This window comes from Trachypithecus francoisi, unplaced genomic scaffold (genome assembly GCF_009764315.1).
Source record: "Trachypithecus francoisi isolate TF-2019V2 unplaced genomic scaffold, Tfra_2.0 Contig01585, whole genome shotgun sequence".
In the NCBI taxonomy this organism is placed as follows: domain Eukaryota; kingdom Metazoa; phylum Chordata; class Mammalia; order Primates; family Cercopithecidae; genus Trachypithecus; species Trachypithecus francoisi.
The window spans coordinates 5,273,258-5,287,834 of record NW_022681444.1 but is presented as its reverse complement, the minus strand read 5'-3'; the positions used below and the strand labels follow the sequence as shown (position 1 = coordinate 5,287,834).

The 14,577-nt window shown below is 44.4% G+C and overlaps 1 protein-coding gene across 3 annotated transcripts in view; it reads right to left on the bottom strand.

The window, feature by feature from the left end:
* STXBP1 (syntaxin binding protein 1) overlaps window positions 1-14,577 on the bottom strand; it is an 89,025-nt gene that overhangs the window by 46,743 nt on the left and 27,705 nt on the right. For all 3 annotated transcript variants that reach the window (XM_033191716.1, XM_033191717.1, XM_033191718.1), the window contains exon 2: window positions 531-580. In XM_033191716.1, coding sequence (XP_033047607.1) covers window positions 531-580 — 50 coding nt within the window. The remainder of the gene's footprint in view (window positions 1-530; window positions 581-14,577) is intronic.

The window sequence follows — 14,577 nt, the reverse complement described above, 5'->3', positions numbered from 1 at the left end:
GGATGGTCTCGATCTCCTGACCTCGTGATCCGCCCGTCTCGGCCTCCCAAAGTGCTGGGATTACAGGCTTGAGCCACCGCGCCTGGCTTGTCTTATGTAGTTACAGTTCAATGAGGATAGACCAGATGAGGGCTTTGAGCCCAAACTGTGCATGGACTCCATGGAGATGCTTTATGGCCACAAAGGGGCAAGAAGGCCTCTTCTTCCTCTCCCAGAGCCAGCAGAATTATACCTTCTTCTGCTTTATCTAACGGGTTCCAGGTAATGTTTTGTTTGAACAAAAGAGTCAGGCACTGCTAACTGCCTGACAAGGTGGTCTTTAAGATAAGCTTTATGACACACAGACCTCTTAACCAAGACCATATGAAATGTGAGGCAGAGCAGATCATCTTTCTCCAATCCAGGAGCATTCTGTACTCTCTGGACAGCAAAAGCTCTCATTCCTGCCTACAACTTTCCTCCAACTCCATCCCCTTCTGATTTTTCTATGTGAACTCACCTTAAGCCCATTAACTGTACTTTCTACTCACCTTCCATTCCCCCTTCTTCTTAACCTTCTTTATCACATCGTGCATAATCTCTAAAAAAAGAGAAAGAGAGAAAGAGAGAGAGGGAATTAATGTAATATCAAAGACTTCTACACACCTTAGGCTTTGTGTTTCTGAATCATGCAATTCACCAACTGGTGTACTGAGCCATAATCAACCCACCATAAAAATAGTTCTCAGCTGGGCACGGTGGCTCACACCTGCAACTGGTGCTAGGGATTCAGTGATGAACAAGACAGTACTTCGGGAGGCTGAGGTGGGCGGATCACCTGAGGTCAGGAGTTCGAGACCAGCCTGGCCAACATGGGGGAAACTCTGTCGTTACTAAAAATACAAAAATTAGCCAGGCGTGGTGGCATATGCCTGTAATCCCAGCTATTCGGGAGGCTGAGGCAGGAGAATGGCTTGAGCCTGGGAAGCAGAGGTTGCAGTGAGCCGAGATCGCACCATGGCACTCCAGCTTGGGTGACAAAGCAAGACTCCGTCTCAAAAATTAAAAAAAAAAAAAAAAAAAAGGCCGGGTGCGGTGGCTCAAGCCTGTAATCCCAGCACTTTGGGAGGCCGAGGCGGGTGGATCACGAGGTCAGGAGATCGAGACTATCCTGGCTAACACGATGAAACCCCGTCTCTACTAAAAAATACAAAAAACTAGCCAGGCGAGGTGGCGGGCGCCTGTAGTCCCAGCTACTCAGGAGGCTGAGGCAGGAGAATGGCGTGAACCTGGGAGGCGGAGCTTGCAGTGAGCTGTGATCCGGCCACTGCGCTGCAGCCTGGGTGACAGAGCCAGACTCCGTCTCAAAAAAAAAAAAAAAAGTTCTCTTCCGGTCTCCTTAATTCAGTGGTTTTCAAACTTTTTGGTCTCATAATTTCTTTACACTCTTAATTATCATATTGGAAATTAAACTGAGAAATTTTTTAACAATATTAATTCATTTAAAATGATAATAAACTTGTATGTTAACATAAATAGCATTTTAATGAAAAATAAATATATTTGTCATAATAAAACATTTTTAGGGAGACGGTTGGCATTGTTTTATATTTCTGCAACCCTTCTTAATGTCTGGCCTCACAGACATTCTCCTGTCTACTTCTGGATTCTCCTATCTGCTTCTGCAGCCAGTATGTCCTAAAATGTATAACATCTGGGAAACTTCGCCGTGCCCCGTGAGAGAATGAAAATGAAAAGGCAAACCACATCTTGGTCTTAGTATGAAGATAGTTTTGACCTCATGAATCCCCAAAAGGGCTCGGATTTGAGAACCACTACCTAAAGTTAAGTGGGTAAAAGGCGGTGACAATGCCTCAGGCCGCATGAGCCCTCTTCAAGCTCTAAAAACAGATGTGAGGAGCAGTTGTGAAGTGTTCCCAACCCTGAGCACATCTCCAGAGCACTCTCATCCCCAAATCACCATTTTGATGAGCCCCATTACCTAGAACACCACACACACACACACACACACACACACCCCTGACCAGCTGTGGAGGCTCCATAGGAAAGTCTACCCTTGCTACTCTGTAAACCCAAGTAACACATGCCCAGAGCAACCTGAAGGGCAAGAGCTGTTGTCAGCACGTATGCTTCAAACAGTTAGACAATTATCTAGGGCTTGATGGTTCCTAAATCTGCTTTTGACTATCTTTAGTAATCACTGAATCATAGTAAACACACACACACACACACACCCACAGCAGTAAACTTAGAAAACACAGAAAAGCATAAAGAAAAAATTCCAGCCAGGCACAGTGGCTCACACCTGTAACCCCAGCATGTTGGGAGGCCGAGGTGGGTGGATCACCTGAGGTCAGGAGTTCGAGACCAGCTTGACCAATATGGTGAAACCTTGTCTCTACTAAAAATACAAAAATTAGTTGGGCATGGTGGTGTGCACCTGTAATCCCATCTACTCAGGAGGCTGAGGCAGGAGAATTGCTCGAACCCGGGAGCTGAAGGTTGCAGTGAGCCAAGATTGCACCACTGCACTCCAGCCTGGGCAACAGACCCAGAGTCAGACTCTATCAAAAAAAAAAAAAAAAAAAAAAGGAAGGAAGGACAGAAGGAAGGAAGGAAAGGAAAAAATCCCATGTATTACTGATATACTTAAAAACAATCAGACTAGGTGCGGTGGCTCATGCCTGTAATCCCAGCATTTTGGGAGGCTGAGGTGGGCGAATCATGAGGTCAGGTGAAACCCCATCTCTACTAAAAACACAAAAATTAGCTGTGCCTGGTGGTGCATGCCTCTAATCTCAGCTACTTGGGAGGCTGAGGCAGGAGAGTCACTTGAACCAGGGAGTCAGAGGTTGCAATGAGCCAAGATCATGCCACTGCACTCCAACCTGGTGACAGAGCGAGATTCCATCTTAAAATAAAAAAGATTAGAAAAAAAAAAAAAAAATCAGGCCGGGTGCAGTGGCTCACGCATGTAATCCCAGCACTTTGGGAGGCTGACGGGGGAGTATCACCTAAAGTCAGGAGTTCAAGACCAGCCTGGCCAACTTGGTGAAACCCTGTCTCAACTAAAAATACAAAAAAATTAGCCAGACGTGCTGTGGTGGTGCGCACCTGTAATCCCAGATACTCAGGAGGCTGAGGCACGAGAATAGCTTGCACCCAGGAGGCGGAGGTTGCAGTGAGCCAAGATCGAGCCACTGTACTCCAGCATGGATGACAGAGTGAGACTTTGTCTCAAAAAAAAAAAAAAAAACCAAAAAAAAAACCGAAAAGAAGAATTATCTGTAATCATGTCAACTTGAAATGTATAATTAACATTTTAGTTTATTTCATACTAGTTTTTTCTATGCACTTTTACATAGTTAAGATCATGTTGGCCAGGTGTGGTGGCTCATGCTTGTAATCCCAGCACTTTGGGAGGCCAAGGCAGGCAAATCACTTGAGCCCAGGAGTCCAAGACCAGGTTGGACAACATGGTGAAACCCCATCTCTACAAAAAGTACAAAAATTAGCCAGTCATGGTGGTGTACACCTGTAGTCCTAGCTACTCAGGAGGCTGAGGTAGTGGGACTGCTTGAGCTAGAGGCAAAGTTGCAGTAACCCAAGATCACCTCACTGTACTCCAGCCTAGGTGACAGAGATGCTGACTCAAAAAAAAAAAAAAATGCTGTAGATATATATAAAATTTTATATTATGCTTTTTTCACTTAATGTACTCATTTCACCCATTTTAATAAAAATGCTTACTAGGATTTTAATGCCTGCATAATCTGTCCATGGTCAACAATATTCCCAATAGCCATTTAGATTACTTCACATGTTTCAGCGTAATGAAAAACTGGAAAGCAATATATCCATAATAGGGCAGTGGTTAAGTTAACTAGGTTACATTTGTACAATGGAATACCATGAACCCATTGGAAGTAATAATATGGGAAAAAAATACTTACTCATTCATTCAGGCTTTCACTCAATAAGCATTTGTTGAGTAACCGCTACTTGCCAGCCATTGTGCTAAGCCCTGGGAATGAACAAGATACTATGCTGCTCAGCTCCTGTGGAGCTGCTGCTCTAGGGAAGGCGGCAGTCACTAACTGAAAAGAGCAATTGCATCTTCTCATAAGTGCTCCGAAGTAAATAAATAAGGTGCTATGATTTTTTTTTTTTTTTTTTTTTTGAGACGGAGTCTAGCTCTGTTGCCCAGGGTGGAATGCAGTGGTGCGATCTCTGCTCACCACAAGCTACGCCGCCTGGGTTCATGCCATTCTCTTGCCCCAGCCTCCTGAGTAGTTGGGACTACAGGCACCTGCCACCATGCCCAGCCAATTTTTTGTATTTTTAGTAGAGACGGGGTTTCACCATGTTAGCCAGGATGGTCTCGATCTCCTGACCTCGTGATCTGCCCGCCTCGGCCTCCCAAAGTGCTGGGATTACAGGCGAAAGCCACCGCGCCCGGCCAATAAGGTGCTATGATTTTTAAAAAGGGTGTGGGCAGCCTACTTAAATAGGGGCTTAGGCAAGGCCACTCTAAGCAATTTGGACCTGACGAGGAAGAAGTCAGTCAAGAACTAGGAAAAGAAGAAGGAACAGCACAAAGTCTTGTGGAAAAAGGAAAATGAGATTGACATTTTCTGGGAACTGAAGATGATATACGCTGAGGTTGGAGGCCAGATCATACAGAGTCTCAGTCTTTGATAAGGAGTATGATTTTATCCGAAGGGCATTGGAAAGCCATGGAAGGTAAGGATGTGATCTAATGTGCTACAGAGAGACAAGAAGGAGCAGGCAAGAACGGAAGCAGGGAGTGGAGTCAGGAGGCCTTTCCAACAGTCCAGGCATGACAGTGGCAGAGGAGATGGTGAGAAGTGGGTAGATTGGATATACACTGTGGAGGTAAAACCAACAAGGTTAGCTGATACACTAGATGTGGCAGAAAAGAAAAGAAACGCAGCTAACGCCCAGATTTTTGGTTTAAGACAAGAAAGTGATGTAGAGACATTCAGAGAGTTTTAGAGGGAGGAGAACTGGTCTGTAGGAGAACATCAGGAGTTCTATTTTAGTTGTTTTAAGATTGAGATGTCTAAGACACATTCAAGGGAAGATGCTAGTTAGCTAGAGTTAGCTCTTTGGCTTGGAAGCACAGCCTCAGCTGGAGTGAAACACTGGGGACTTATCATCAAATAGAGGCAGGAGGGAAGGCTGCAGAAAATGACTGACAGGAGCAGTGAGATGGACAGACAAGGTCTTTGAGGACCTTGACAAGCATTTCAGTGAAATGGTAAGAATGAAGCCAGACTAAAATGGGAGAGGAGGAAGACAAGACAGACAACAACTCTTAAGAAGTTTTGCTTTGGCCGGGCGTGGTGGCTCATACCTATAATCCCAGCACTTTGGGAAGGCTGAGGCAGGTGGATCATGAGGTCAGGAGTTTGAGACCAGCCTGACCAACATGGTGAAACCCTGTCTCTACCAAAAATACAAAAATTACGTGGCAGGCCTGTAGTCCCAGCTACTCAGGAGGCCGAGGCAGCAGAATCACTTGAACCTGGGAGGCAGAGGTTGCAGTGAGCCAATTCTTGCCATTGCACTCCAGCCTGGTGACAGAGTAAGACTCCGTCTCAAAAAAAAAAAAAAATTAGCCAGGTGTGGTGCCGCGTGCCTATAGTCCCAGCTACTCAGGAGGCTGAGGCAGGAGCATCGCCTGAACCTGGGAGGTGGAGGTTGCAGTGAGCTGAGATCATGCCACTGCACTCCAGCCTGGGCGACAAAAAAAAAAAAAAAAAGAAATTTTGCTTTAAAAGGTAGCAGAGAAAAGGCATGAAAACTAACAGGGTAGACAAAGACATGGATGCAAGGGTAAGATTTGTGTTTTTAAAGATGCGAAAGATTAGAGCATTTTTAGTGATGCTGGCAATAAGTCAAAAGGGAAGGGGAGACTGACGATGCAGGAGAGAGGATGGAGCAGTGGAAGACTGAGGTCCCTGAAGAAGAGTAAGGAGCTGGAGCTGAGATACAAGAGGAAAGCCTGACCTGGGACAGGAGGCATCCTGTGTAAAGGAAAGGAAAGCCGCAGATGGGCTTGAAGACACGGTGGCAGAGGTGAGGGGTTTCCCTGTTGGAGACGAAGTCATTGGCTAAGAGTGGGGAAGGGGTGTTATATATGGAAGCTTTGAAGAAAGAAGGTATCACATATCTTCCCAGAGACTGGGAAAGTCAATTTACTATGGAAATGTTTTAGCATTTACAGACAGTACTAAGGACTAATTTGACGGTCATGACCGTGAATTTAAAGTTAAACCAGGCAGCTTAATAATGTTTTTTCCCAATAATGTTGGGCTGTCCAGGTGCAAGAAAGGCCAGTTTCAATTAAGGTTAGAGTTTTCATATATGAGTACAAAAGAGGAACAAAATGCTCAAAATATATGGCTAAGGGGGGAAAAGCATGCTACAACTATTTTTAAAGCAGATATGCATAGGAAAATTAGAAAAACTCATACCAAAAGCTTATTTTTGTGCAATAAAGTTATAATTAATCTTTACTTGCCAATTTGTGCCTTCCAATGTTGTCCCAAGCTTTCTGCATAAGAAAAATGCTCTCCAAAAATTTGTCAGTGAACATCTTTGCGGCCAGGGCTTTTCTTAGCACAAATTATTCCATTAGGGTAGCTTTCTGAGTATGGAATAAATTGGTAAAACGTCTACATGTTCTGGCCTCCTGATAAATTCTGCTGAATTACTTTCCAAAAGTATGTCTCCCATCCTCACCAGTACTATGTGGCTCTCCAAATTAACATACTAACTGATAAAATATCTTGTGGTTTACTTATATTAATCTTTGCCACAATGACAGCAGAAAACAGTATATTTCACTCTTTATTTGAATGTATTATATTATTGAGGATGAATGTATTTTCTTGCCACTAAAAATTAATATAAATTAACTGAAAAAAATTAAGTCACCTTTTGATAGGGAAAGGCAGAGATATAATCAAAAACTAAAACCAAGTACTACAAGTGTTAAAAAGACACACATAAATTACCGCTGCAGCTGCCACCATTCCTAGGAAATTATTTCCTTTCCAAAGTTCTCAGGGCATATATTTGTCCTGGGTATTGTTAACAGCTGATTCTAATCCTGCCCTACATTTTTCTAATCCAATACCGAAAAGGAAACAAGGATTAGAGCTCGGTTTAGCATTAAGAATCAAGTAGCTTGGGCTACCTCCTCACAATCCCGGGCAATCGCATTTCATCTCCTTCCTAAGTCCTCTTCATGTGGAGAGAAACAATGAAGTCTTCTGAAGCGAGTCCAGCCAGGAGGTCTTACTTCTGCATACCAAACCATGTGTATCTACAGCCAAATGCCTGCTCCACCACCCATCTAGTCTACAGAGATGTGTTCAAAAGACCAGGGCAGCTTCAATTTCTCTGTAATACTGAAAGACCCTAGTGGACTCTGCTTCCCTCATGACCAAATGAGTAAGAAAGCAGGTTCCTTCTCAACCACATCCTCTAGGTCCTGGGTGACTCCCAACCTTGACAAATCTCTGCCATATCCTGAGAAAAATGACCGGTGGTCTAAGATGATCTAGGACATCTTCAAAGGCACCCAATATTTCAATTGGAGTTCCAAAATACAGGCTCCAGGGATCACTACAGGGACTGCGCAAGGCTTGCAGCTCCCTATGAAGCCACACCCTCATAGCCTAGGAGGGACTCACAACTGCCCTCCACAGTGACATATGCCAGATGCCCGATGCCCTGAGCCCAGGGCACATGCAAACACCTGAAGTAGCATGACTAATATTAGATGAGCCAGAAGCTTAGGAGAAGAGAAGCCAAAGTCCTCAACACCACAGGTGATTCCAAGATTCCACAGGGTAGCCCCAGAGCACCACACTGCCCAGGACAGAAACACTGGGATGCACTTTCCCCAGGTTGGGAGAAGTTGCCTTCATGCTGCTAAGGCAACTAAGAGAGTCCAACCTCAGCCCACAACTCCCCACCTCTTTTTACCAGTCCAGAGTACAGGGAATTTCCAGAGTTATTCTCACTCAACAGTAGATGTTCTTCTAAAAGGCATCTTCTTGACTGAACTCCAGGGGTCTGAGGGGGTAATGCTGGCTGCTCAAGCAGAAGTCACCCCAAAAATGCCCAAGGAAGTGCTAAAGTTAGACCAGGGCTGACATCCAGGTTCAGGCATTTGCTGGCTGTGTGACCTTGGCACTTTTTTTTGGGGGAGTCTCCCTCTATCATCCAGGCTGGAGTGCAATGGCAAGATCTCGGCTCACTGCAACCTCTGCCTCCCGGGTTCAAGTGATTCTCCTGCCACAGCCTCCCTAGTAGCTGGGACTACAGGCATGCACCACCACACCCAACTAATTTTTGTGTTTTTTGTAGAGATGGGGTTTCACCATGTTGGCAGGGCTGCCTTCGAACTCCTGACCTCAGGTGATCCACCTGCCCAGCCTCCCAAAATGCTGGGATTACAGGCATGAGTTACTGAGCTACCGCACCTTGCCAAGTTTAAAACATTTTAAGTTTCAGTTTTCTCATCTGCAAAATTAAAATTATAATACTCTAGTAGCCTGTTGTGAAGATTGAGATAAAATGCTTACTTAGTCCAGTGCCACATATGAGGCACTCTGCAAAAAGCACCTCTTGTGACATCACTATAAAAGCATATTATTCATACAGAGAAAGAAGAAAATTATGAAATATAACTTCCACCAATCAAGATTTTTAACCTAATGTAAAAATCCTTAAGCAAACAACTGTGGCTGGGCACAGTGGCTCATGCCTGTAATCCCAGCACTTTGGGAGGCTGAGATGGGTGGATCACTTGAGGTCAGAAGTTTGAGACCAGCCTGGCCAACATGGTGAAACCTCATCTTTACTAAAAATACAAAAATTAGCCAGGCGTGGTAGTGGGTGACTGTAATCCCAGCTACTCAGGAGGCTGAGGCAGGAGAATCGCTTGAATCTGGGAGGCGGAGTTTGCAGTGAGCTGAGATCAAGGCACTGCAGATAGCAAACTACATGGATATTTCACCAAAACTTTCAAAACTTCTCTGATCTGCAATAAACATGTGAAAACATTTTTGGAATAATGGCACTATCGCACCAACGCATACAAATCCTAAATGAAAATATAAAGTTTGGCCCGGGCAACATGGCAAAACCCCAAATCTAGAAAAAATACAAAAATTATCTGGGTATGGTAGCTCACGCCTGTAGTTCCAGATACTCAGGAGACTGAGGTGGGAGGATCCCTTTGAGCCTGAAAGGCAGAGACTATAGTAAGCCAAGATCATGCTGCTGTACCACTCCAGCCTGGGCAACAGAGTGAGACGCTGTCTCAAATAGGAAGGACGGAAGAAGGAAGGAAGGAAGGAAGGAAGGAAGGAAGGAAGGAAGGAAGGAAGGAAGGAAGGAAAGAAGGAAGGAAGGAAGGAAGGAAGGAAGGAAGGAAGGAAGGAAGGAAGGAAGGAAGGAAAGAAGGAAGGAAGGAAGGAAGGAAGGAAGGGAGGGAGGGAGGGAGGGAGGAAGGAAGGGAAAGAAAGGAAAGAAAGGAAAAAGAAAGAAAGAAAGAAAATATAAAGTTGAACATAAGGACCCCTGTTCCCTTCTGAGAGGGCAGAGAGTGGCTCCTGGCTATCTGTCAGTTAATGCTCAAGCACAAGCAGAGGCCCAAAGAAAGCCAAAGGCGTTTTAGTCACAACAGGGCACACAGGTCTGTGTTTTAAAATTGTTATTATTTAACATGTATCCAAAAATTCAGTCAGATGAGCAAATAAAATGAGTTACAATATTGGTAAATTGATAAATATCTGCAGAAATCAAAACGATTAGCAACATTACAACATTTAGTAAGGCGGCAGATAAAAAATAAATACATGGCTGGGCGTGGTAGCTCATGTCTGTAATCCCAGCACTTTGGGAGGCCAAGGCGGGCGGATCACCTGAGGTCAGGAGTTCGAAACCAGCCTCAAAATGGAGAAACCCCATCTCTACAATACAAAATTAGCCAGGCGTGGTGGTGCATGCCTGTAATCCCAGCTACTCGGGAGGCTGAGGCAGGAGAATTGCTTGAACCTGGGAGGTGGAGGTTGCGGTGAGCGGAGAGCACGCCATTGCACTCCAGCCTGGGCAATAAGAGCGAAACTCCATCATAAATAAATAAATAAATAAATAATAAATAAATAAATAAATAAATAAATAAATAAAAGTCAAGAGGACTTTTCAAACAGCAGCAATAACCAGATTGTAGGAAGAGGGCTCACTCTTCACCAGTTTACACTGGGCTGGGACTCAGCCCCCAAAGGTTCACTCTGCTGCTGGAAATTCTGCCCTGGAGCAACACGTCTGGGTAGTCTGTTCCTCTTTCCTGACAGCAAAGACAGCAACCAAGTTTTTTTGAATGTCTTGTGTGGGGCTGAAGGGTCTCCTTCATAAACAACTGCATCTTCCCAGGTGGAATAAGTTAATGTTCAACAAGATTGCAGAAAACGGTGCAAATACTTGAGAACAAGCCTTCCAAGTACTCTCAAGATTCCTTTCTTGGAAATATCATTTATACAAACACTATTGGTAACCGAATTATAAACCACTTTAACCTTTTGCCTTTATGTAGTTCTTTTTTTTTTTTTTTGAGATGGAGTTTCACTGCCCAGGCTGGAGTGCAATGGCACAATCTTGGCTCACTGCAACCTCCACCTCCCGGGTTCAAGCGATTCTCCTGCCTCAGCCTCCTGAGTAGCTGGGATTACAGGCATGTGCCACCACGCCCAGCTAATTTTGTATTTTTAGTAGAGAAGGGGTTTCTCCATGATGGTCAGGCTGGTCTCAAACTCCCGACCTCAGGTGATCCGCCTGCCTCAGCCTCCCAAAGTGCTGGGATTACAGGTATGAGCCACCGCCCCCAGCCTATGTAGTTCTTAATAATATAAAAGTAGCACATTCTTGTAAAAAAAAAAAAATCAAATGATATATAAATACACGGTGAAATTTCCCTCCCTACCCCTACTCTTGCAAGGAAAACAACCACTAACGGTTTCAGGTGTGCCCTTACAACTCCTTTCCTAGGCACATACACCCAGGTGTAGGGAGGTATGCACATGTACACAGCTCTTTGGGATATTACACATACATACATTGTTCTGCAATTATATTTTCTACTGAATATATTATAGACTTTCTCTTGTATCATTTCACACAGACCTACCACATGCTTTTAAACTACATAGCATTCCATAGTATGAACATACAATAATTTGCACAAATCTCCTTAAATGTATTTCTAAGACAGCCTCTACTTGGAGGTCTGCTGACTTATTCCAATCAAACTAGTGAGGACTTTATTGTAAACATAAACACTAACACAGGAGGCGAGTAAAATTTTTTTATCTATGTCACCTTGTGGCCTGGGGAGGCGAAGTAATTTTCAACGATTCTTCTTTGGGGCTTGAAAATTTAATGTTGGAAAGAACCTTAGAGATCAGCTAAGGCCAGGTCCCAGGTCCCAGGTCCCAATTCGGGGATTGAGATACTCCCTGTAGAAGACAGCCATCTGGAGTGGGTAAGCCACTAATTGGTCACTCTAGCATGAGCAGAAACTATTCTCTGGACCCCATCCGCGTGTTCTTCCCACCGCACATGTCGTCTCTTTGGCACTAGCATGGGCTAGACTCTGACACTGAACCCAGCTGTCCTTTGCTGTGCCATATTGCTATGAGATCACCTTGACAGAGTAAAGCAAAGGGATTCAAATGGGTTTTGGAGCCAGATGGTTAAAGTTCAAATCCCTGCTTCTCCACTCATTAGCTGTGCCATTGGGCAAGTTATTAAATCTCCATGTGTCACAGTTTCTCCATCTGTAAAATGGGAAGGACCACAAATGTCTCATAGGAGTATCATGAGGATTAAATAAGTGACTGCCAGTACAGCATTTAGCTCAGTGTTTACAACAGTACTTAACCCTGTTGGTTATCACTGGTCTCATTATCACCTATTTTAAATAATATTTTTACCTTCCCAGTAAGGAAGAATCTAGTGATTTATTGTTCCTCCATGGGGTTTGTAATATATTTCCTGTCTTCTAATCTTTTCTCTGCATACATTTTTTCACATCTATTCCACAATATTTATTGAACACCTGCTATGTGGCAGACATCCTTCTAGGCATCAGAAAGACCATGATGAGCAAGCTAAACAAAATGCCTACACTCTGGTGTGGAAGGGAGAGACAGCCTATAAACATGAAGAAATAAACACCATCGCCTCAGAGAGTGCTCAAAGGAAATTTGACAGTTTAACGAACTTGCTGGGGTCTTGGAAGAAGGTCCACCATCTGATAATTCCCCTATTGCTAATTTCTTAACCAGTGTCTGATTGAGATATTACAACCTTAGCCAAAATATTTTTCAAAGTTCTTATTAAAGAAAAAACTTGGCCGGGCGCAGTGGCTCACACCTGTAATCCCAGCACTTTGAGAGGCCGAGGCAGGTGGATCACAAGGTCAGAAGTTCGAGACCAGCCTGGCCAGCATGGTGAAACCCTGTCTCTACTAAAAATACAAAAATTAGCCAGGCATGGTGGTGCGTGCCTGTAGTCCCAGTTACTAGGGAGGCTGAGGCAGGAGAATCACTTGAACCCGGGAGGTGGAGGTTGCAGTAAGCCTAGATCATGCCATTGCACTCCAGCCTGGATGACAGAGTGAGACTCCGTCTCAATTAAAAAAAGAAAATGAAAAGAAAAAGAAAAAACTCAGCTGGGCACAGTGGCTCACGTCTGTAGTCCCAGTACTTTGGGAGGCTGAGGCGGGCAGGTCACTCGAGGCCAGGAGCTTGAGACCAGCCTGGCCAACATGGTGAAACCCTGTATCTACTAAAAATACAAAAATTATCCAGGTTTGGTGGCAGGTGCCTGTAATCCCAGCTACTAGGGAGGCTGAGGCAGGAAAATTGCTTGAACCTGGGAGGCGGAGGTTGCAGCAAGCCAAGATTGCACCACTGCACTCCAATCTGGGCAACAAAGCAAGACTCCTTCTCAAAATAAAGAAAAAACTCAATCATTAATTTACTCTAAATAACCAAAAAAAAAATGCCCATAATAATAGCAATATCTGAAATGTATTGAAGGTTGACTATATGGGAGATAGTTCCTTATGTGTTTTACATACATCATCTCATTTAAAGCTCCCAGCAGCCCTCAGAGGTTAAGAATTATATCAGCCGGGCGCGGTGGCTCAAGCCTGTAATCCCAGCACTTTGGGAGGCCGAGACGGGTGGATCACGAGGTCAGGAGATCGAGACCATCCTGGCTAACACAGTGAAACCCCGTCTCTACTAAAAATACAAAAACTAGCCGGGCGAGGTGGCGGGCGCCTGTAGTCCCAGCTACTTGGGAGGCTGAGGCAGGAGAATGGCGTAAACCCGGGAGGCGGAGCTTGCAGTGAGCTGAAATCCGGCCACTGCACTCCAGTCCGGGCAACAGAGCGAGACTCCGCCTCAAAAAAAAAAAAAAAAAAAAAAAAAGAATTATATCACCCTCATTTTACAAAGTAAAACACTGAGGCTCAGAGAAATAAAGTATCTAGCAATTACACAATAAAATGCACTAACCACTTGCAGCCTATAGAGGATACAAACAATATATAAATTAATTTTTTTACCTTAAAGAATTTACAGTCCAGTCTGAGAAAGAAGGCATTACACCTTAAGCGCAGTAAGATAAAATGTTACTGGACCCTCATGCACTGCTGGTGAGAATATAAAATGGTACAGCTCCTGTGGAAAACAGGCTGGCAGTTCCTCAATAACCAAACATAGAGATCCAGCAATTCTATTCCTAGGTACATATCCTAAGGACATTAAAACATATGTTGGCTGGGTATGGTGGCTCATGCTTGTAATCCCATCACTTTGAGAGGCTGAGGCAGGTGGGTCACCTAAGATCAAGAGTTCAAGACCGGCCTGGCCAACACGGTGAAACCCTGTCTCTACTTAAAATACAAAAATTACGTAGGTGTGGTGGCATGCACCTATAATCCAAGCTACTCGGGGGGGCTGAGGCAAAAGAATTGCTTGAACCCGGAGGGCAGAGTTTGCAATGAGCCGAGATAGTGCCACTGCACTCCAACCTGGGCAACAGAGTGAGATCCTGTCTCAAAAAATAATAATAAATAAATGTTAAAAATAAATAAATAGGCCGGGCAGAGTGGCTCACGCCTGTATTCCCAGAACTTTGGGAGGCTGAGACGGGCAGATCATGAGGTCAGGAGATAGAGACCATCCTGGCTAACACGGTGAAACCCCGTCTCTACTAAAAATACAAAAAAATTAGCCAGGCGTGATGGCAGGAGTCTGTAGTCCCAGCTACTCGGGAGGCTGAGGCAGGAGAATGGCGAGAACCCGGGAGGCGGAGCTTGCAGTTAGCCAAGATTGCACCATTGCACTCCAGCCTGGGTGACAGAGCGAGACTCCGTCTCAAAAAACTAAATAAATAAATAACGTATGTCTACACAAAGACTTGTATATGAATGTTCCTAGCAGCATTATTCATAATAACCAAAAA